This window comes from Malurus melanocephalus, unplaced genomic scaffold (assembly GCF_030028575.1).
Source record: "Malurus melanocephalus ecotype Western Australia unplaced genomic scaffold, MMel_1.1 scaffold_31, whole genome shotgun sequence".
Lineage (NCBI taxonomy): Eukaryota > Metazoa > Chordata > Aves > Passeriformes > Maluridae > Malurus > Malurus melanocephalus.
Window position 1 is genome coordinate 3,165,517 of NW_026623263.1, and position 21,628 is coordinate 3,187,144.

The 21,628-nt window shown below is 38.1% G+C and overlaps 1 protein-coding gene across 1 annotated transcript in view; it reads right to left on the reverse strand.

Moving 5' to 3' along the window:
* HOMER1 (homer scaffold protein 1) overlaps positions 1–21,628 on the reverse strand; it is an 85,447-nt gene that overhangs the window by 54,889 nt on the left and 8,930 nt on the right. Inside the window, exons 2-3 of the mRNA XM_057363862.1 lie at positions 9,683–9,839; positions 3,490–3,621 (exon numbers count right to left, since the gene is read on the reverse strand). Of these exons, the coding sequence (XP_057219845.1) occupies positions 3,490–3,621; positions 9,683–9,839 (289 nt within the window). The remainder of the gene's footprint in view (positions 1–3,489; positions 3,622–9,682; positions 9,840–21,628) is intronic.

Here is a 21,628-nt window from a genome sequence, read left to right on the forward strand (position 1 = left end):
GCTTCTCCAGCAGCTTCTAAATCACTTTGGCAGAAGTATAAGAAGAAATTGTTTTGTATTCAATGTATTTAGAAGGTACAAAGGTTACCTTTTGTCAGGCACAACCTCACCCATTATTTTCAATCAGAACTTCACTTACTACACACAACCTAAAAAACCTTACACTCTTTAAACCTTCTCCTGGCTGGCTACTAGTATTTGAAAATATGTAATTTCTCTCCACTTGTATCCTGTATTTCACTTGTCATGTTATTTGAAAGCTTATTTTTCCTGGAAGTTTAACCCAGCATCAAAAAAATCACCTCAGAACACATGATGAAACTGGCAACACTTCATCAGAACTACATGATACTTTTTAAGACTAGAGCCTAAACCTCCAAGTTGGATGGGTGACCTATTGTTTAAATAGATGTAAGACCAGAGGATTGTTAAAAGGCAARTATGATGCAGAGGTTTATAATAAATGACTGAAGACAAAAGCAGTAAAGATCATCTTCTGTATCACAGCCATAGAAACTGTTTAAAAATATATACAATAGATCAACAGACAGCATTCCAAGGAAGAGCCACCAAGGTCAGTTTAGTGGAAGTTTTCACAAAATTTCAAGACGTCTTTGAGATAATCAGGTGACGGTTAATAGCTATCTCTTGATAAAATTACTGAATAAAAAAAAAGAGATCCCATGATAATAAAGGAAAAATTCYCTGGAAGATCAAATTTTTAAGGAAAAGAGGAAAAATTGTGCATGGAGACTACATAAGGCTGCTGCCAGTATCTATGGGGGCATTTTCTGTTTAGCATACTCTTTAAGTTTCATAGAATAAATCAGAGGTCAACTGATTCAAAGGGGTAACACAGACAGCAAACTCTGAAGAGTATTTCTTCTCATACTTCAGGATACTATCAAAAGCATAGACACATTCTGAATGAGACAGTACTGTCAGTTTTTCCTGAAAGTCAGGGGACATTCTGTTTCTCCTACTGCAGAAGCAAGAGGAACTCTGCTAACAAATCCTGATCCTGGGAATATTCTCCAGCACAGGCATTTTTCAAGTACCACTGACATCTGAGGGAGCAGTCTTCAGGTGAATTTGTGGTCTAACACATTGGGAAAAGGCCTAGTGAAGAGAAATAAATGTTTAAATAATTTTCCTCTGTACTACTTTTATATGAAGTTGATTAGTGTGCCAATATTTTTCTATCAGATAGTCTTACTCAACTAATTCTTAGTCACAATGATTGTACAGAAAAGAGGTTGCCATTGTTGCACTCTCCCCTAGCAAATAGTTCAGAAAGACAAGGGTACATGAACAAAAACCAAATAGTACAAAGGTCAAACATGTACTATAAGATGAGGAGACAATGGTCTGAGAAGAAAGAGTTTATTTGCCCTGATTATTTGCATATTACACTGTGGAAATAAGTCACAGACTAGATCAATTTTTTTCTTGCGATTGCAAGTTGCCTTTTTCTCCCTGCAAATTTAAAACACTTAAAATGCTAAGTGTTAGCTGTATCAGAGTGCTCTGATAAACTTGGCTATTCCAGTGCACATTTAGTAATCTGAAGGAGAGACAAAACAAGACAAAGAATATAGACATGATTTCTTTAAAGCTACAGGGTAGATCTAATTCAGCTCTTCTGATTCCAAATCAAACATATCTACCAGCTCCAGTGGCTGAACAGCTTCTAATCTAAAGAAAAGCTTTCTTTCCCCATCAATATGTTTATCAATTTTAAAATAACACAGAAAGTTTTGCCTTCAGGAATTTTAGTAGCAATTGTAACTCATGWGAGTATCAGTACAATGAAGATATAATACAACAGTAACAGTTTGTTGAAAAGGCCCCATAGAATCACCATAATCTTCAGAAAAGTTCTCTGACTCTGTATTTTTCATAATAAATTGGCTTATTCTCCATGAAACAGCAACCTGAGTAAGTGTTCAGCAAAAAAAAAAAAGAGATCAGAAAAAATGTCTATTGTAGCCTTTCAGATTAATTTTTCAACAGCCACCTAGAGCTTTATGTCAAAGTCATAGTTAAAAATCCTAGACATCTGCTCAAAGAGAATGGGATTGAAAAAACTGTAATTAAGAAGGTGACAATACCACAAATGGGAGAGCAAGAGAAGAGTTAAGGACAAAGCAGATTAAAAAAACCCAACATATTTTCAGTGGTGAGGATAACCTAGTGTTTAAAATCAGGCAAACAGAGTGTAGTTGACTACAGCAGGATGTTTARCCTTCAAAAAGGCATCTGTGACTAGGAAAAACAAGCAAGTCTATGAGAAAAGTAAACTAGATTAGCATTTGTGCTAAAGCCATTGAAACATTAAGAAAAGTTATTGGTAGGCAAATGCTTCTGGCACATAGACACCAATTTAACTGATGAGGTTTCAGAGTTGACTGAAGCAATGATAGGTGCACGAACATACATACAATTCTAGAATAATTCACAATTCGGTTGTATTGTGGAAAGGAGAACCAACTGATTATGAAAGAAAGAAATCTTACACATCTGACACTTGTCCAAATAAAGCAGACATACTGGGTCTCATTTTAATGGTTTTCTGTCTGGCTGTGTTTATCCTTGGAGAGTGACAAGCCCTTTTTCAAAAGGGCTGCTATGATTACTCTTCCTTCAAATACTTAGCCACAATTATTCCTTACTTAAACATGTACTATGTATTCCTCTTATTACAATTGGGTGTGCAGATCTTTATTTTAAATATGAATTTTTTTGGCTTAATATAAGCATAAGTTCTTAAACTAAAATTCCTCATCTGAAGAAAAATCACCCTTCTACAGGTTTCTGGACTCATCTATCAGGGCAGTAGCAAAAACAACAGGTAATGTAGAAAGGATGCTCAAAGGAACTATTCCATTAGTTTGAGAAATAGGGATTATTGCTTTCCTTGGAATGAGGTCTATTTCCTTCCTGCAGAAGCAGACTGGAAAATAAACTTAYGTATGGCACATAACTGCTTTAGCAAACATTTCAACTTTTGCATTCCAATAGAAAACGTCTTTTTCTTTTATACTGAATATATTTCCCACTGGTTTTAGTTTAAGGCTGCAAACTTTGAAATACCAGTAATTTGGTGCACTACATAATAGAAAAGTAAAAGTGAATATAAAAGAGACAAAAGTGAATGTAAAAGACAAAAATGCATCCAAAGACTACCCACAGCTTTTTTTCTAGGAGATCTAAATACATAAGAAACACCAAATTGTTTACTTCTTTAAATTATGTCATTAAAAACTGTAATGGAAGAATAATTTTTTAAAATAAAAACAAATCAATAATTAGAAAGCATTAACAACATGAAGTGTAATATGCTTTATCTTCCTTCTTTTCTCCATTAGTTAAAAAAAATTTGCCAATACTACACTTATTTTTAAATAACAATAGTAGTGAGTACTAAGTCAGGATGTAGTGAGCAGGAATAACATATGCTTAAGCAGCTTCACCACTGGTCATACTTACTTTTGAAAGGTGATGTTCAGATGAAAATCCCAAGCCATAGACTGTATTCGCCCTGCTGTCTGCCCACTGGCCAAACTTCTGGGATGTTTTAGTAAATGTCATGTTGGGGGTGATGGTGCTGTTTATTATTGCCTGAAAAAAGGTAATAATTGTAAAAAGTGGGTTTTGTGGTTTTGATTGTTTTTTAAAGACAACTCATCATTGAAAATGCCAATATTGTAGGCAGTTATCTGATACACTGAATGAGATACACACTGGGAAGTAGGAAAGAGTTTTCTAATTCAATCATAGCTAAAATTGGGTGGGCATATTTTTGCATACATTGTGTAAAAGGAAGAAAAGCTGGGCAGGGGGGTAGGCATCAATTTGCAATTGCAAGCAGTCCTTTAATGCATCTACATATAAGGACTATYGAAGTCCATTTTTGTCTCATATGTGTATTACTTTGTCCCCTAAGGCATTGCTTCTCAGCTCCACTGTGGCCCTCCCCCCAACCCTGTTGCACCTGAGATTCTCACTGAAAAACACTCAATAAAACAAAGAAGCATATTTTTAAAAAATTTTTGKTATACAAGATTCTCTTTCCTTTACACACATACAAGCAAGGCTAACAATGGCAGGGTCATAAACCAACTACAGAGGTAGAGATACTATTGTTACATTTTTTTCTTCTCTAAAATTTTCATCTACAGGATGAAAGAAGAACATCCTCCAGCATGTAATTTCTGATAATGTAAGCACAAAATGCAACTATTAGCTGATATCCTGGGTCTCAAAAAATAACTGGATTTCAACAGTATTTCCATCACTTTAAAGTGTACACATGTGAAACACCAACTTTTCAGATGTGAAGAACGTAACATTAATTCTCAGGATGGTGACTGAGAAACTTCAACATCAGAAACACCAAGCACTGCTCTCCTAAGATCAAGATCCTCCAGAAGTGAAAATCAGTCCACACTGCTTGAGTGATATGTACTTCTGGATGGATATTAAAATATGGAGTTATGGAGTTCACTCTGCTTTTTCGGAAGATTTGGGTACCACTGGAGAACAGCTACAACCAACGTAAAATTTTTTGTGACTTCTACAGAGCAAGCCTGAAAAATTTAAAGCTGAGGGGTCAGTTGAGTGCACAAGCAACTCCCATGTCCATATGATGATTCTCAGATGAAGTGGTGGAGAGGAGTATTGCAAGAAAGTCCAGAATAATACATTTTATTCCAACACGTAGAAAGATAAGCAAAGATACTGCAGCACAGATAAATTCAACAAAATTCATTCTATGTGACTTTGGCAGCTTCACTATACTCACATTAATTAAGATGAGCAAATATGATAACCTTTGCCTCTAAATGCMAATTTTGCCTACCATTGTATACCAYTCCTTGCTTATGAAGTCACTGGCAAATGAAGTGTTATTCTCCTTTCTTTGGACATGAGATTCAGAGCCCAGATAAAGCCACTAGACTTTCTACTTGCACTATCACCTCCAACTGACGACATAGAAAACAGCTCTTTATACCACACAGGACAAAAGAGAAAATGTGAGAGAGGACTTCTCAGAAAGAGAAGTCTTTTTATGTATGTGCTTCTTGTCTTCTTTGGCACTGTTAGCGCCTGGAAGCTCATTTGAAATAACCAGGTGGAAGACCAGAAGAGAGCTGTGCAAGTTCATTTAATGTTAAATCTCATTTCCTGTGGAAGCTGTCAACAGTAATACACTTGAAATTAAATATCCTGTAGACTGTGTAGAACAGATTCTTCCTCCCAACTCGAGTTCTAGCTAGGTTGTCTAGCCTGCACGAGCCCAGGCCCATCCATTGCTTGATTAAGTGKAACTTGCATCACATTTTTGAGACTGTGAGTATTATGTCATGGACGTTAACTTCCCCAATCTAGAAGAAGATTCTCATGCCAGGGACCTAAGACCTCCAAGCAAAAGGCAGTTTAAAGCCTTCACTGCTGTACTTTCCTGCAGCAACAGCAGCATAGCTGGTTGCCACTTAACCTGGTGGAAAACCTGAGAGAAATGGTTCCACTAACCACTTGACTGGCTGCAAAACGAACAGTCTGAACAGGCTGCCTAGTTCAGAACGGGATATTTTTCTTGACAGAAGTCTGCATTAAGGCTGGGTTACACTGACTGTCTAATTACTTTCTTGAAAAAGGTAGGAAGAAAACGCTTTTTAAAAAGTAATTGTGTTAAAAATGAGTTGGGTGTGATTCTTCACTTTATGTTTCCAGAGAGACAAATAAAGAGGTTTCATTTCAGCAGTCCGCATTAGTCCAAAGACTGGCAAGAGTACATTCAGATCCCAGTGATTAAAAAAAAAAAAAAAAGAAAAGCCCTTGCATTAAATTTACCAATTTTACATGGAAATCAAGGCTTTCAATCTTCTCTGTATTAAAAGCTTTGGTATGCTAGATCACTCAAATGCAAAATTATGCTTTTAAAAGTGTAATGCTACAGCATCCTACAAATGGAAGTGTCAGCTATCTCTGGAAAGAACTAGACACCAATCCTTCATATCTTCACCTTAAAAAAAAAWTAAAATTTAAAAATCAAAATTTATAATTAAGCCTGTCTTGTCCATTCAAATGCATACTGCTTTAACTCCACTCCTCTAATAGAGATTTCACTGCAGAGTTATCAGTATAACAAGTGTCAAATATTTCATCAACTTTTAAGAATGTTGTTTCCATAAATGAACAAGAATATCTTAAAAACAGAACAGAGTCAATCTGACAGGCAGACATTTAGCTTTTGAAGAAAACTGGTTTAGTTATCTTCAGGCTCTTTCGGAATTATAAAATAGCTTTCATGTTTTCCTTTCATAAGAGTTTAGCTGTGAGAAAATAGGCCATGTGTCTGAGCTGTTCGTTTTACCGACTGCAAACCCAACAGCTGCAAGATATACAGTAGTGGTCAAACATGATTTTATCTTAAGCTAAAACTATTGGCAATAATAATTCAAGACACAATTTTTCAACTTCTTCAAAGGAAAATCACTGAACCCTTGTGCTACAGGTCTTACTTAAAACCTTTATCGAACATTTAAAAATTGTCACTTTCAAATGAAACAGTGATTCAAATATAAAGATCATCTACTGTAGTAACACTGATGGGAGACTTGATAAGTAATACAATATACAAGGTTCATGGAACCAGCAGATGGAAAACCACCATTTTCCAGGTCCTCTCTTGTTCTAGATGAACACAAAATTTTATGTTTGTTTTCCTACCTTGTATCTGTAAAAAAAAAACTATTAGAGTTAAGTAATATGGCAAAAACCACACTATACTTGATTTTCCTCCTTTTCTCAGAGATGGCCAGAGACTAAATGGAAAAAAATAATCCTAATGTCTGCCTGCACTGTTACTAGAGAAATAATGGAAGCTTTGTTCCATCACCCAGGAGAAAAAAAGTACTAAAACACATTTTTCCAAGGAACTCTGAAATGAGTATATAATTAATGAGAACTGAAAGCCTTAGCAACAACTGCTCAATGTTGTCATGTCATACCAGATAAGGAATCTTATTTTTCAGACTTTTTCTTGATTCTGGGACTGGTAAGAGAAAAAAAGTCGCATAAAAGATATTTACTCAAGAGGTTAGAGGAAGCAGATTCAAGTTCTATCAGATTACATGCATCAAGATTCCTCAGTCATGGGCAACAGGGCTCCAAATATTGCACATGACTACAAAATACAACCTGTACACTGAACACCTCATGGTTCTAGAGTATTTTTTGTGGTCAAGTTAGAGGGACATGTATAATATCTGGTGTAAAGTATTTCAAGAGGAGACTGTTTTCTGTTTTTCACAAAACATTACACAGAATGCATGAAAAATAACCTGTAGGAAAAAAATTTGTAGGACTTAGCCATCTCTCTCAAATTAACCAAAGACCCCATAAGTAAATTCAAATTGGAATCTACAATGCCCAATGAAGGAGTGAACATCATGTCTTTAAATGTCCTTTTGCTTTCCAGGAGAAAGATTGGATGACTTTCAGATAATCAGTATAGGAGTTAAATTGTATCCAGGAATATTTCTGAAAGCCACCAGCCTAAAGAGAGGGAAGGGTGTGGGACAGAAATAGATTACCACTTAAATCTAAAGTGTACCTGTCTCCAACATTCCTTGCTGCAGTCTAGGTAAATATACACCTGAGCTGCCTTTACTTACTGATTTACTTGCTCAGCACCTGAGAACTGAGCAGCCACATGTACATCATTCTCTCCACCATGCAAACCCAAAGAGCGCTGCAAACCTCGCCAGCACCCAGCTATAAAATAAACCCTGATGGGATCCATTCCCTCTGAGGAAAGGGCATAGCAGCTTCAAAACCAGTAGGGTTTGATGATTAGGAATGTTTGTGGATTTGGCCGCTGGGAATGTGTGCATTGTTAGCAGTGTTACTGACACCCAGCTATGTGTCATACAGCAGAGACACTCTCAGTGCACCCAAACCTAACAATGTGCATTTAACTCTTTGCACATACCATACTGTATATGTGCAGACATGCTAAAAAAAGATGGGGTTTTAAGGACAAACAAAGGAACTCCCTGGGAATTAGGCAGGAAATCCACTTAAAATTCTTCCATGTGTCCCTCTGCTATTCACCTGTGTATGTTTCAGAGCAGTGTTGTGAAAGCTTGAAAGAATGGGTCTTTCTTAACCATGATTGGGATTCTAGATCTTAATCTAAGACTTGGAAGAAAACATTATTAGGATTGCAACATTCAATAAAATACTAACTAAATACTAACACTAAACGAAAAGTGATAAATTGCATTATCAATATACGTTGCCAATTGTACTGAATGTAAAGGGAATGCTGCAGCAGACAAAAGAACAACTAAATAGATGAACAACTACTTGACAGTTTAATTCAGCAGGAGTTGTAGCACTGGGATGAAGGCAGAGGAAGCCCAGTGGATACCAGAATTAGGAATACGTAAATTCACCAGGTCAGTTAAAGCACTACATTTTATAACTGGTAGTCTTGATTTCACACATCATGTAGTTCCAATCCCAGTGTCTTTATTCATAAATACTGACTCAAAAGATACTTTAATTATTTAAGACAACTAATGGGATCATTTGAAAGAAGGCTGAGAAGGAAGAAAACAAAGAAAGACTTAAAGCAGCAAAAATTCTGGTAGGCTCTGAGACTACAGTCTCAGCCACTTGAGGCAGAGATTTTTGATGATGAGATCAATTTCTATGTACTTACTTGTGATACAAATTCTCCTTTTACCTTTAAAATAGCAATATTCTGGATATTTAAAAAATGCAGGGTAATAATTTTAGGCCTTCACTAAGCAGTCATAAAATCTCTGTGAATACTGCATGCTTTTAACCAGAGTATTTCAGTTCCAATCATCGTGAACTCACGCATTTCCAAAAGCTGCAAATTAAAGTCTCTGGAAAGGATCACAACTTTTGATTACAGTGTGTGTATCTTTAATGCCCTTAGTGCAGAGTTTTCGATATACTGTTTATAAAGTAACGGTTATTATAGCTACTTGGGTAGAAATAGTCAAGGATTTTCAGCACATCAAATTAATTTCTTACTCAAGAGCAACAGCTCAGCACAATACCATTTCTAGTTAAAACAGAGGAAAAAAACCAAACCAACCAAACAAAAAAAAAAACCCACAACAAAACACCAAATCCAAACCAAGAGAGTCTTGATAAAAGCTTACCATTCATTAGGCAGACTTTATTAGGAGGCAATCCTCGCATTCTCAACAGCAAAAATTGGAAGATTACATAACTAAGGATCTACTAAGTGATTATGGCCACTGAACAGATGTCCATAATGTTGAAGCTAATTATAATGATAAATGACTGAGTACAGAGATGAAAACATGTTATTGTAACCCTATTTGTATATTTTGTAAAAATTTTTGGCTTTTTAGCCTTCTCATAGCATTAATCAAGGAACAGGCCATCACTTCAAATCAGCAATAGTTAATGAAGTCAATATAACTGCATGGAAAACAGAATTTATGAATAAACACTTAAAACATATAATGAGGCAATGTTACCATTTTTACATGTCAGTAATCTTTTAGTCAGATAATGGTTCAAACATCTGAGAAGAAACATGAAGAACAGCAGACAAGAAAACAGTAACAAAAAAGTTTCACACAACCAGGTTTTCTGAAATAAAATTTACCTTTGAGCCATCCAAACTGATTATCCTGTAGACATTTCTTGTGCTGTCATAGAAGTAGGACACAGTAACAGCATGCTTGCTGGTGGGAACCCAGTTCTTCTTAGTGTTTGGGTCAATCTGGAAGACATGAGCTCGGGTGCTGAAGATGGGTTGTTCCCTGAAGGACAGAGAGTAGAAGTCATCAATCTAATTTGTACATACTATCATTGCACAATCTATCTGCCAGTTGTGCCCACTGGGATGTAAACAACTTACTCTACATGACAAATCTCACCTGATAAATTTCTGCATGTGTTGCTGCATAGAGCAGTTCAGTGTGTTAATACATAAATGCAAGCAAAATGCAAGTCTTCTAAGGCAAAAATGGGCATCCAGTTGTGGAGTCAGATAACCACAGACATCTCTAATATAGATTCAGCCCTGCCCCATCATCTCCCCAGCTCTTCATTGCCCATCTATTGCTTTAAAATAAATGGCATTAGTACATGTGTAAGTTTGTCTCATTACACTGCACACTGTAGAAAGTGCAAGACTTCAAGTCCGCTTCCCTAAAATCTGCTGATACTCCGATCATTCTCAGAGTTTTTTAGGCCATAATCTGGATCTGGATGAACTGGCTGATTCAATGCAATTATATTAAAACTAATATTAACTAAGGCAAGAAACGTGTTGTGAATCCCTCATCCTTTGAGCTTTACATTTGAATGTATTTACACCAACATTAAATAATGTGTGGTATAAATAGACAAACTGTCTTCAATTTAAAATACATTTTAAATTGTAAATTGCTTAGCAAGTAAAACCACATAAGACAAAAAAACTCCTTATTGTAATTCAGATTTAACAACTTTTTTTCCCCCTGACCACTACCAGGACATACAGCATTGCACAGAAATCTGAAAACATTTTAATATCACTAAGATGGTGATACGATGGCCTTCTAAAACGGAGTGACCATATCAGTAGRTAAGGGAAGGGCTGTGGATGTCAGTTATCTGCACTTCTGTAGTGCTCAAAGCCTTTGAACAGTCCTTCGCTCTAAATTTGAAGAGATGGATTCGATGGATGGACAGTTTGGTGTTCATGGAACAAATTGGACAGTCACATCCAGAGGGTAGTGATCAATGCTCAGGATCACAATGAACAGCAGTTTTAATATGCTCATCAATCATATAGAGAATGGGACCAACTGCACTTGACACCAAGGTGAGTCTTACTACTGACAAACCTGAGGGATGGAATGCCATCCAGAGGGACCTGAGGACATGTGCACTTGGTTCAACAAGACCAAGTTCCAAGTGCTGCACCTGGGTCAGAACAACCCTGGTATCAACAGAGACTGGGCATGGACAGATCAGAGCAGCCCTGCTGAGAAGGACCTGGGGTGTGGTTGGGTGAGAGGCTGGACATGACCCAGCCATGAGCACTCCCAGCCCAGAGAGCCAAACGTGTCCTGGACTGCATCCAGAGCAGAGTGGGCAGCAGGGCCAGGGAGGGGATTGTGCCCCTCTGCTCTGCTCTGCTSAGACCCCACCTGCCGGGCTGCATCCAGCTCTGGGGGTCCCTGCACAGGAAGGACATGGAACTGCTGGAGCGAGTCCACAGAAAGCCAACAAGGTGATGAGACAGATGGATCATCTCTCCTACCAAGAAAAGCTCAGAAAGGTGGAATTGTTCAGCCTGGAGAAGGCTCTGGGGAGACTTTATAGCAGCCACTCAGTACCTAAAGGAGGCCTCCAAGAGAGCTTGTAGACTTTCACAAGGGCATGCAGTGACAGGACAAGGAGTAATAGCTTCAGACTGAAAGAGTGCAGGTTTAGACATGACATTAGAGGAAATCCTTTACTGAGAGGGTGGTGAGACTCTGGCACAAATTACTCAGAGAAGTTGCAGCTGCTCCATCCCTGGAAGTGTTCAGGGCCAGGCCTGATTGGACATTGAGAAACCTGGTCAAGTGGAAGATGAACCTGCCCATGTAGGGAGGTTGGAAATACATTATCTTCAATGTTCCTTCCAATTCAAACCATTTTATGATATTGTAGCTGTCAGTTTAAATTTAGCTACATTTTAATGACACATTGATTGCTGCATTCTTTAGGGAATGATGCTATCAAATTCCAAAGATATTAAGTACCACGACTTTGAGCTGAATTTAACTTCTTAAGTTTTTGACTCCCATTTCCAGAGTGTGAAAAAACATACCTTTTGACCTGCCCTCATTTTCTTCTCAGAGGTATGTTTTTAATACATTTTTCTCCTAAATAAAAGAAAGTATAAAAAAACCACACAGAATTTTTGGTACTTGTAGTCAAAGGGGTTTAATTTGGCCTCATTACAAAGGGGGGCATGCGAACTCCCTGAAAAATCTCCATTGCTTGGCAGGAAGAGCAGCTTTCAGTACTAGAATTTTGTTGCTCAGCTGGGAGTCAAGATTCCTTGAAGTTCACCGGACAGCAGATGTGATGCTCCCTGATGTTGGGTGTTGGAAGAAATGACAAAAAGTATGCAGAACACATCAGAGACAGCAAAACAGTTTCAGTGAAAGATAAAGRAGAAGGAAGGCAGGCCAAGAGGATCATTGCACATAGGTAATTCTCCATAGAAATCTACCCTCAGCACCAACTCATCTTTTCCTTGTAAATCACCAAGCTGTAGGAGGTTGCATAGTTGTTTTCCTGATCCAAATCTCTTGCACACAAATGTTATGCCAAGGTTTTTACAGACCTATTGTTTAACAGAACAAACCAATTTTTTCTGCTCTTTTGAATGTCTACAATTACTTCTTCAATCACACATAAACTTAAGTTTACTTTAAACTTCAAYATTAGATACATTTTTCATTTATCTCCCAATTAAGCCTATGCTAGTATAAAGGGATGCATGTTAACATAATGCAGCAGATCTTAAACTGCAGAAAATTAAAGAGCCCATTAAAAAAACAGGAAAAAAAATCTTAAAAGCCTGACAATTGTTTTGATGAATATTGACCTTGAAAGGAAACCATAAAGGCTCTGACCATGTAAATTAAAGAGCAAAGAAGACCTGAATCCAAAATGCAAATGTGTGATCAGTGAAAACACTTGACCTGCACTGATATTAAATATCACTGATATTAAATTCACTACAGGATATCACACAACTGGGACTTTCAACACACCACAGGTTAGGATTTTAATATGTAAAAGCTAGATGAGTAATAYATGACTAAAGCAAGTGGGAGTGTCAGTAAAAGGCAACTTTCAGCCTCGAGATGCTGCTCTCCAGCACTGTCAGCACAAAAATCTTCCACAGCCCCACCTAAATATCCTCAATTCTTTTATGAGGTGGCTTGCATGCTCCTGCTGACTGCTCAGCAGTGTTGCTCAAGACAAGCCAGAGCACTTTGCAGGCCACAGTGAGGATCTGGCACAGACAGTACAGCTAGGTATGGAACAGCATAAATGAAGCTTACTTACACTTCTTTAATCACTTCTGATAAAACTAGAGTTACAGTCTTTTTTTTCCATGTTTTAACTACAGCTTACTGAATGACAAACTGTCTTCAATCTGTGGGAAAAAAAGCACTGCTCTCTCTGTTAAATGAGTTGGATAAGTCATGATTTTGCCAGATTACTGTGATAATTAGGATTTTTTTCTGACAAAGACACAAAACTTCAGCTGACTTTAGAATTAGACCACTGTTTTGACATTTGACAATGAACATTTATAAAGATTATTTCTGCAAACTAATGGAAGTTATGCACTATATGTCTATAGGATTAAATGCGTTACAGAATCAATCACTGATGCATGACTAAAGTTCTCCAAAGCTGCTGTTCAATTGTATAATCTGTACTTTTCCACAGCAACAGACCATATAGAAACTTCTCACTAATTACAAAGAAAAGTAGTTAATTTCTCCAGAAATATCCTGATGCGGAACAAAACCAAAATAAACTAATAAGAATGCCCTAGTAACACAGTCTGACTATTAGAAATGTTGGCTCAGACATGACATAAGCATTAAAGGTTACATCCTACTGCTCTTAATTGGCTTAGATGGCAACATTACAGTGGTCAAATGAAGACTAACAAGAAGTAAATTCCAAGTCCTCCTGGTACTGAGAAGCAACCTGATGACTAAGGAAGCATAAGAAGTATCACTTTAGCATGCAGAGTCCTAACAGATTTTTTAGTAATTGATACAGAAATTCATTCATTGATATATGATGAGTCCTAAGCTTATGAGATAAGCCTGTGTCCCAACAGTTGAATGAATAGTTTTCAACCATTTTTTCCATTTTGACATCTTAACACAGCCTTTAAAAAAAATGGAGACTGCTCAATGTAAGAAACCTATGTTACACTAATCAAAGCTTGTGTGAAAGCTTAATTTAGTATAGAAGGTTAGAAAGAACTTTCCTTGCTAATCCATGTATTTTTAAAAAATAYCTATTATTTGATGTGTTTGGTACTTCCACAGCAGTAGTTGCAAAGACCTCTTCTTGCTTATTTCTTCCCTCAAACTATTGTTTACCATGACTATAAAATTACCTTTCAAGCCATAAAACTTACAATTTCTCAAGGCTAGGATTCCATTGTCTTGGTGACTTTGCCTACTTACCTCCCCTTATGGAGGGTTAACGATGCTAAAAAATATATTAAAGATTGGATATAACCCTCCCTTCCTTTTCCACACTCAGCTAAATTCACAGTGTTTTGGCAGAGAAGTTGCTGCACTATGTGGGATGAGGTCAGGGACTTCTCTGAACGGATATACGACCAGACCAGGATTGCAGATGAAGAAAAAAAGAGATACAGGTGATGACACGTAACCAAGGGCTGGAGCAAAGAGCTGCCCAAGCAGAAGCAGAGAACAGACACAGAAACAGACTAACACCAAGCAGACTGTGGCCCATGGAGGAAGTGAGTTTTAAAAAAAGGAAACCACCATGGCATTGCCAGACACCTGGAAATTTTAAATGTCTCAGCAGAGCTTTTTTTCCAATCACTGAGACAAAAAGGGGATGAATAAGCATGTGTGGTGGGTTGTTCCTATTCAGCTCAGTTTTGATAGTGAAAATTCCATGAGATTTATATCAATTTCTGTTTCTCCAATATGGATCTTACAAACTCCAGTGCATTATCCAGATTTCCTGGCTTTGAGGCACATGGAGTCCCCATACAAGACTGGTTTCAAAACAAGTCAACCAAATGTGCCTTGGAGATAATTTTCTTGCTGTAAATGGAGCAAGAYTTCATCCATCAGGTTTCAGACCAAGACTTTCAGAAGTAGGTGATGCCACATGCATCCAAAAACTGGACAATATCCCTGCACTCAAAATTGGAGTGCAACCACACTCCAAATTGGTTGGAGTGGTGGAGACTGGACAAAAATTGTGCTGTCCTCACCCCATTACAGCCATGGGCACAGCAGACTATGCCACATGACAGACTGCATGATCAGCACACACTCTCTGTCAGTTCTCAGGACTGTAAACCCTTGCAGTAGGCACCACACATTTTTTTTTTTGTAGGTGGTCATTATGCATACTGTGAATTCTGTAATAGCTGTCATCCAAGGAAATTTCTCCTCAGACCAAATAACATGAACACTACCCATGGTATTTGTTGATTTTCCTCAGATTTAGCATAGGACAAAGACCTTTTCCTTTTTTCAAAATGTCAGCATACTAATCCCACAGCTTTCTCCCACTGTCCTGCTAGTCTGACAGCACATAAGATGTAGAGTCATCACATGAAATCCCCAGAGTTAAGATTACCATACCTTGGGAAATAATGCTCTTGTAATTGAACAAGCAGGAAGAGCAATTAGAAAGTTTATCTAAACTCATTCCTCTTCTGTTTGAGCTTCCCATTCATTAGAGACCCATGAAGGATCCTAGTAAACTTCAGAAGAGAAAAAAGCTTTTTCCACAGCACAGCTTAAATCTCCCTGTAGGATAACACAGACATACAGTCTCACAAATTTAGTAACATCAACAGAATGGAAGTTGGCAGCATCACAAAACTGAGGAAAAAATCAGTGACCAGTACTTAAAACCAAGGCTTATATAGCAAAGAAAAAAACTCTTAAATTTTTGGCACAATGCCAGTGAAAATGGAGCTGCTTACACTGAAGATTAATAAAACTATCTGTAGGTTATGTATAAGACAGTGTTAAACTGATTATTTTTTAAAAGGAATAAAAATTAATACTAGATTTCCTTCCTCTTCTGCAATTCTCTGGGATTTTTTAAAATGCCTGTTCTCCAATGTTTCCATATTGTGCTATCACATGTTGCTCAAGTTCAGCAGGTAAACAACCAGCTGAAGTGTTGCAGGAAAACATCGACAGTAATAATTTATCACTGACTGTGAAAGTTACTCCAATAGCTGAATGATGGTCCATCTCTAAGGTTTTCCTTTTTTGTCCTTCCACATAACCTTGAAAAGCTCATTTTCACAGCAGGAACCAAGCAAGAGTTCTGGGAGTCAAACGAGGCAACAAAAAGTATCTTACCAAGAACATGCACTCAGCTTTATCTTCATGCCTCTCAATTCAATTTAGTAACTCATTCCAGGTATATAGGTATCTTCAGAATTTTTCTAGGTACCTAAGTGATTATTCCCCTAAATTGTGCAAGTAAATGGACAAAGGTATCTCTGAATAAATTTTACCTTGAGTTTACCTTAAATTTTTTTTTTTAATTATAAGCTTAGAGAGGACTAACCACTAGATTTTAACAACTTAAGTGCAGCTAAACTATATTAGGTTGAATTTTAGAGTAGATATTTATCTCTAGTGAAAATACTAAGAAATTGTGACCATGAAAAATTTGTTATTTTATCCTGAACTTTGCTCTGTTTGAAAATTCTTGTCAGGAAGTCAAGAGAGGAGTTCTTCTGTCTTTAGAACTAGACAATTAATTTCAAGATGCAYAGCTATTTCCTACATCGTGTTACTGGAAGTATTTATCAGAAGCAAACAAAAAAACCTACTCAATGTCAGGTTCTAGTCTATGAACGAAGAGCTCTGAAATGACAGTCTAATAAGACATTTCTGAAAAATGTCTAGATATTAACATTCATGCAACACGCCTTACATGCAGTAAGATAAGCTATGCTGCATCTGGAATGAGAAATAGGCAGGCAATGGTCTAAAAATATACATTTCTCCCCATTCTATAGAAAGGAAATCCAACTTTGCCACACTTGCAACACAAGCAGAAAAGAGAGGAAAGAAGCCTATACGTAATAAAGGAAGGAATAATGTTATTCATGCTTGTTAGAAAGATAAGTTTAGAAAGGACCAAAAGCAATCCATAATAAGGCTTTCTTGCTAGTTCATTTGGTTCCTTGATACACTCTGTGCAGAGAAAATCTTTCCTTTGCCATCTTTATCTAAAATCTCCCCTGCAATGGAGTTCTGACAATCAGATTACTCTTACAGAACATACGCAAATATTTTAAAGGAGAATATTAAGTAGTTTAACTGCTTAGCTTTAATTTCTACTGTTATTTCACACAGCATTTTAATAAACGATCATGCAACAACTAAGTTATAGTTTCCTGTCTTCCTGCACCACCAGTTTTCTTGAATTTAAATGAACAGATATTTTCTAGACATGGTCCTCTGGAACAATATCCATAGTCATCAGAACCATTACAAGAACTACAGTTTAAAGGGGGAAAAAAAMCCCAAAACAAACGAGAAGAGAAAAAAAAAGAAACCCCTAACACCAGCAGAACAAGCACTGTCTAAATATAGACACAGAGACAGCAAGAGCACAAAGTTGCTTTGGGATCCAGAGACACTGCTAGTGAGGCAGGAGTTTGTGCACTGCTTAACATGCAGGCCCGGCAGAGCTCTCTTTTCCAGGGGTGTGGTGAAGGATGAGAATGAGAAGAAAGGCTGCAGAAAGGACATAATTTTCAATCTCTGCAATCTCCAGAAGGCAAGTCTGTTCCTGACCTGCATATTTTCCCCACAAACACTCTCAAATTAATTTATGAATTCTTTAAGATCTAAAGCTCAGTAGTTTCTTCTGCAAAACAATTTTCAGCTTATGATAAGGGCTGTTTATGCCACTCACAAATAACTAATTAGACCAATTGATGCTGACTAAACAAGGCGAGAATTAAGCCAAATCGCATGGGGCCATTTAGGTGCTGTTGCTGAGGTACAGAGAGGGAGAAACAGCATTTTGCAAGCACATAATGGGTCTTTGAAGTTAATCATAGTGTTTGGTGGGATTTAAGGGTCATGAGACAGCAGTGGTAGAAATGCCACCAAGAGTAGCAGATTCAGACAATTGACAGACTGAAACTCCTTGCTTTGTCCTGACATGAAAGCATAAGACTGCCTGTAAATCAACACCCTCTGCTCTAAAGTTTGGTTAGACCAATTTGTGGCCGTAATAAAATCCTTCAGCACCACTGACARGTGTCACCATGTACAGATAGCACAGCAGGAAGGAAGTGAGAATAGAGGATTGGCACTAGGACACGTAGAGTATTGAAATAATAAGAGTGGTAATCCCATGTCAGCTTATATTTCCATTAAATACGGCCAAGTTCAATAAACAATGTAAACACAGTGTTTTCTGATTTGACATTCAGTGTGATTTTGCATGSTCCATCAAGTCTCATCATTGCCTATGACAAGAATTTCTGTTCTGATGGCTGTATTTCACAGCTATGAAGCAATGCAGCAAAGCTGGGGGTTTTGACAATAGACTGATGAGAATTCTGGAACCTAGAAAGTAATAGAAGAAACACAAAATCAGAGAATCAAGTCATCATGTGTTTCCACTGAGATAATCTGCAATTACATGGTAAACAGTGATAGTATTTAAAAATTAGTCTAACTGCTGTTTTTCCAATCATCTTTGAGAGACTATGCTAAAATAATACTAGTCATAATTTTTTATTGTTAAAACTAGATCTCTTGGCAATTTGTTCACAACAGAAAAAGCATGGAATACATATCTTCCTTTTTTATTACTCCAACTTTGGAATTCATCTCAAATATATGTGTGCAGTAAAAGAGGGTTTCCTCATTTGGCACCACAATCTTTAGCAATCGCCTCCTTGCTTCTTAATAGCTTTAATTCATATCCTTATTTGCTCTAAACTTCCATTTTGCTTCTTTGTAGAACTTCATATAGAAACAAACAACCACACCTCCTTACCACTTCTCACCCAATCAACCAACTTTACTCTTTTTCCACATCTCCAAGTTATTAATTTTGACATGCCTTCTCCATGCAAAAAAGCTTTTTATTTCAATGGCCCTGGCACTTGCCATGCCTTTCTTTTCCAGCTTAAAGCCCACAAACTACACATTTGACATTAAGAATTTGTCAGTTAACTGTCAGTTTTAAGAGCTTTTGCACTTAACCCTCAAAAATAAACACCCTGAAATAAACTACTAGTACAACCACATGTTGAGCACAGACATCTCAAATCTGAACTCATGCTTCCACCAGCACCAATGGAAGTATCAGAACTTACATGTGGAGGAACTGAATACACATTTCATCACCATCACCTGATCTTCAAACAATTTGCAATCTCATTCAGAGTGCTAGAGCTGCATGCTAAGTTTCAAAGAAAAAAAAATCACTGTGCCACATCAAAAGATGAGAATTGGATCATTTCATTTGTATCAAGAAACTAAATTAGACTCCTTGAAAGGTAAATAAATTAATTCATAAATAACAAATCAATTTGAATCACCCATTGAGCACTGCAGGAACTATAAACTCTTTAATTCACTTTGAGCATGCTGTTACTATGCCAGAAGTCCCTCCCTTCTGATAACTTACAGCCTAATAAACACTACTGAATTTTGGATGCAGTGGTTGAAACTAAATCGACTTGTAATTGGGAGTCCCAGGTCTRTTTCCCTGTTAGGAGAAACATGCCATATTTATGCCAAACATTCTGAGACACCCAAATACCATTCCTGACATGTTTCCAGTGCAGTTTGCTCATAAGATCACTGATGACCTAAGATGGCTCCAAATCCTGTTTCTCCCAATGACATTCATCACACTGTCAGGTAGCTTCCCACTGATCCACAACGATGATAAAAGGCACAACCCATTTTCAAGTACACTAGTATGAACACACACTATGCATATAATAACAAGGACTGTGCACAGCCCACAGCTGCTGACAGGTCTGCATAGTAAACATCAGCCAAGGACTTGTGCCAAATGCTGTGCCATAGTGATGAACCCCAATAGGCAGGGAAGAACAGCCATGCCTGGACTAGGCTGTTCCACTGATAAGCAGCTCATATGAGGGGAGAGAAGTCAATATTGTCTACTCGACTTCAGCAAGGCTTTTCACAACGTTGCTCACAACATCCTCATACACAAATTCCGGAAGTGTGGACTGAATGAGTGGACAGTGAGGAGGTTTGGAACTGGCTGAATGGCAAATCCCAGAGGGTCAAAATCAGTGGCACAGTTGGAAGCCTGTCAAGGTTCAGTAATGGGCCCATACTGTTTAACTTGTAAGAAAGAGCAGATGTCTCTTCAGCAAATTCACTGATGACACAAAGCTGGGAGGAGTAGCCAGCACCCCAGAGTGCTGTGCAGCCCTTCAGAAGGCCTCCCCTCAGCAGTGGGGAGTGATGGGCACAGAGGAACCATCTGAAACCTAATAAAGGTAAGTGCAGGGTCCTTTACCTGAGGAAGAGCAACCCCAGGTACCAGCACAGGCTGAGCCTGACCTGCTGAGGAGCAGCTCTGCAGAGAAGGATCTGRGGGTCCTGATGGACAGCAAACTGTCCCTGAGCCAGCAGAGTGTCCTGGTGGCCAAGAAGGCCAATGGTGTCCTGGGGGGCATTAGGAAGAGCATTCCAGCAGGTCATGGAAGGTGATTCTGCCCCTCTACTCAGCCCTAGCAAGGTCTCCCCAGGAATGCTGTGTCCAGTTCTGGGCTCCTCAGGACAAGAGAGTCATGGAGCTCCTGGAGTGGGTCCAGTGGAGGCTACAAATATTGTGAGGGGTCTGGAGCACCTCTCTTATGATGAAAGCCTGAGGGAGCTGGGCCTGTTATAGGAGATACAATAGAGAGGGGACCTCATCAATGTATACTAGTACGTGAAGGAAGGGTGTCAAGAGGATGGACCACAACTGGTCCATCTTTGCAGTGATGCTAAGCAATAGAACAAGAGGCAATGGGCTGAAAATGATGCACAAGAAGCTCCATAGGAACATGAGGAAGAACTTCTTTATAGTGCAAGTGACCACCACTGGAACAGATTGTCCAGAGAGATTGTGGAGTCTCCCTCACTGGAGATATTCAAGAACTGTTTGGACACAATCCTGTGCCATGTGTTCTGGGATAACCCTGCTGGAGCAGGGACATTGGACCACAGGACCCATTGTGGTCCCTTCCAATTCTACCCATTCTGTGATTGTCATTCTGAGAAGATGACAGTTCTGGAAACACAACAACTGCAACAGTACTACCCTCAGGAATTGCTATTGAAATAATGTAAAGAAACATTTCCTCACTGAACAGCTCAYGCACTTACTTTGGTTGTGCTGGTGGAGGCTGGTAAAGTCAAAGTATTATGTGTTAGTTTTGCTGGAACTAGATTAGCAACCACTGTGCAAACAACACTTCAAAATTTAGCTTATACTTCTGAAAGGCACTTACAATGACCTTTGTTCTAACCCCAAGGTAGCAGGTACTTGTCAGGGCTTTACTCAGATGAATATAGTCTTAGAAAACCGGGTCTTAGAACACTGCTCAGCATTTTGACAGTCTTATTTTAAACTGAGCAAAAAGATGGATACCATACAGTTGGTGCTGAAATTTTGGTTCAAATTGCTTGCTTTAGAGGCCTATATTTAACAGCTCAATAAAAGCATTCAGCAATAAATGCATACTACTACAGTAAAGAAGCCTCTAACCAAAGAGCAGGAACCAGTGTTTGTTAAGAGC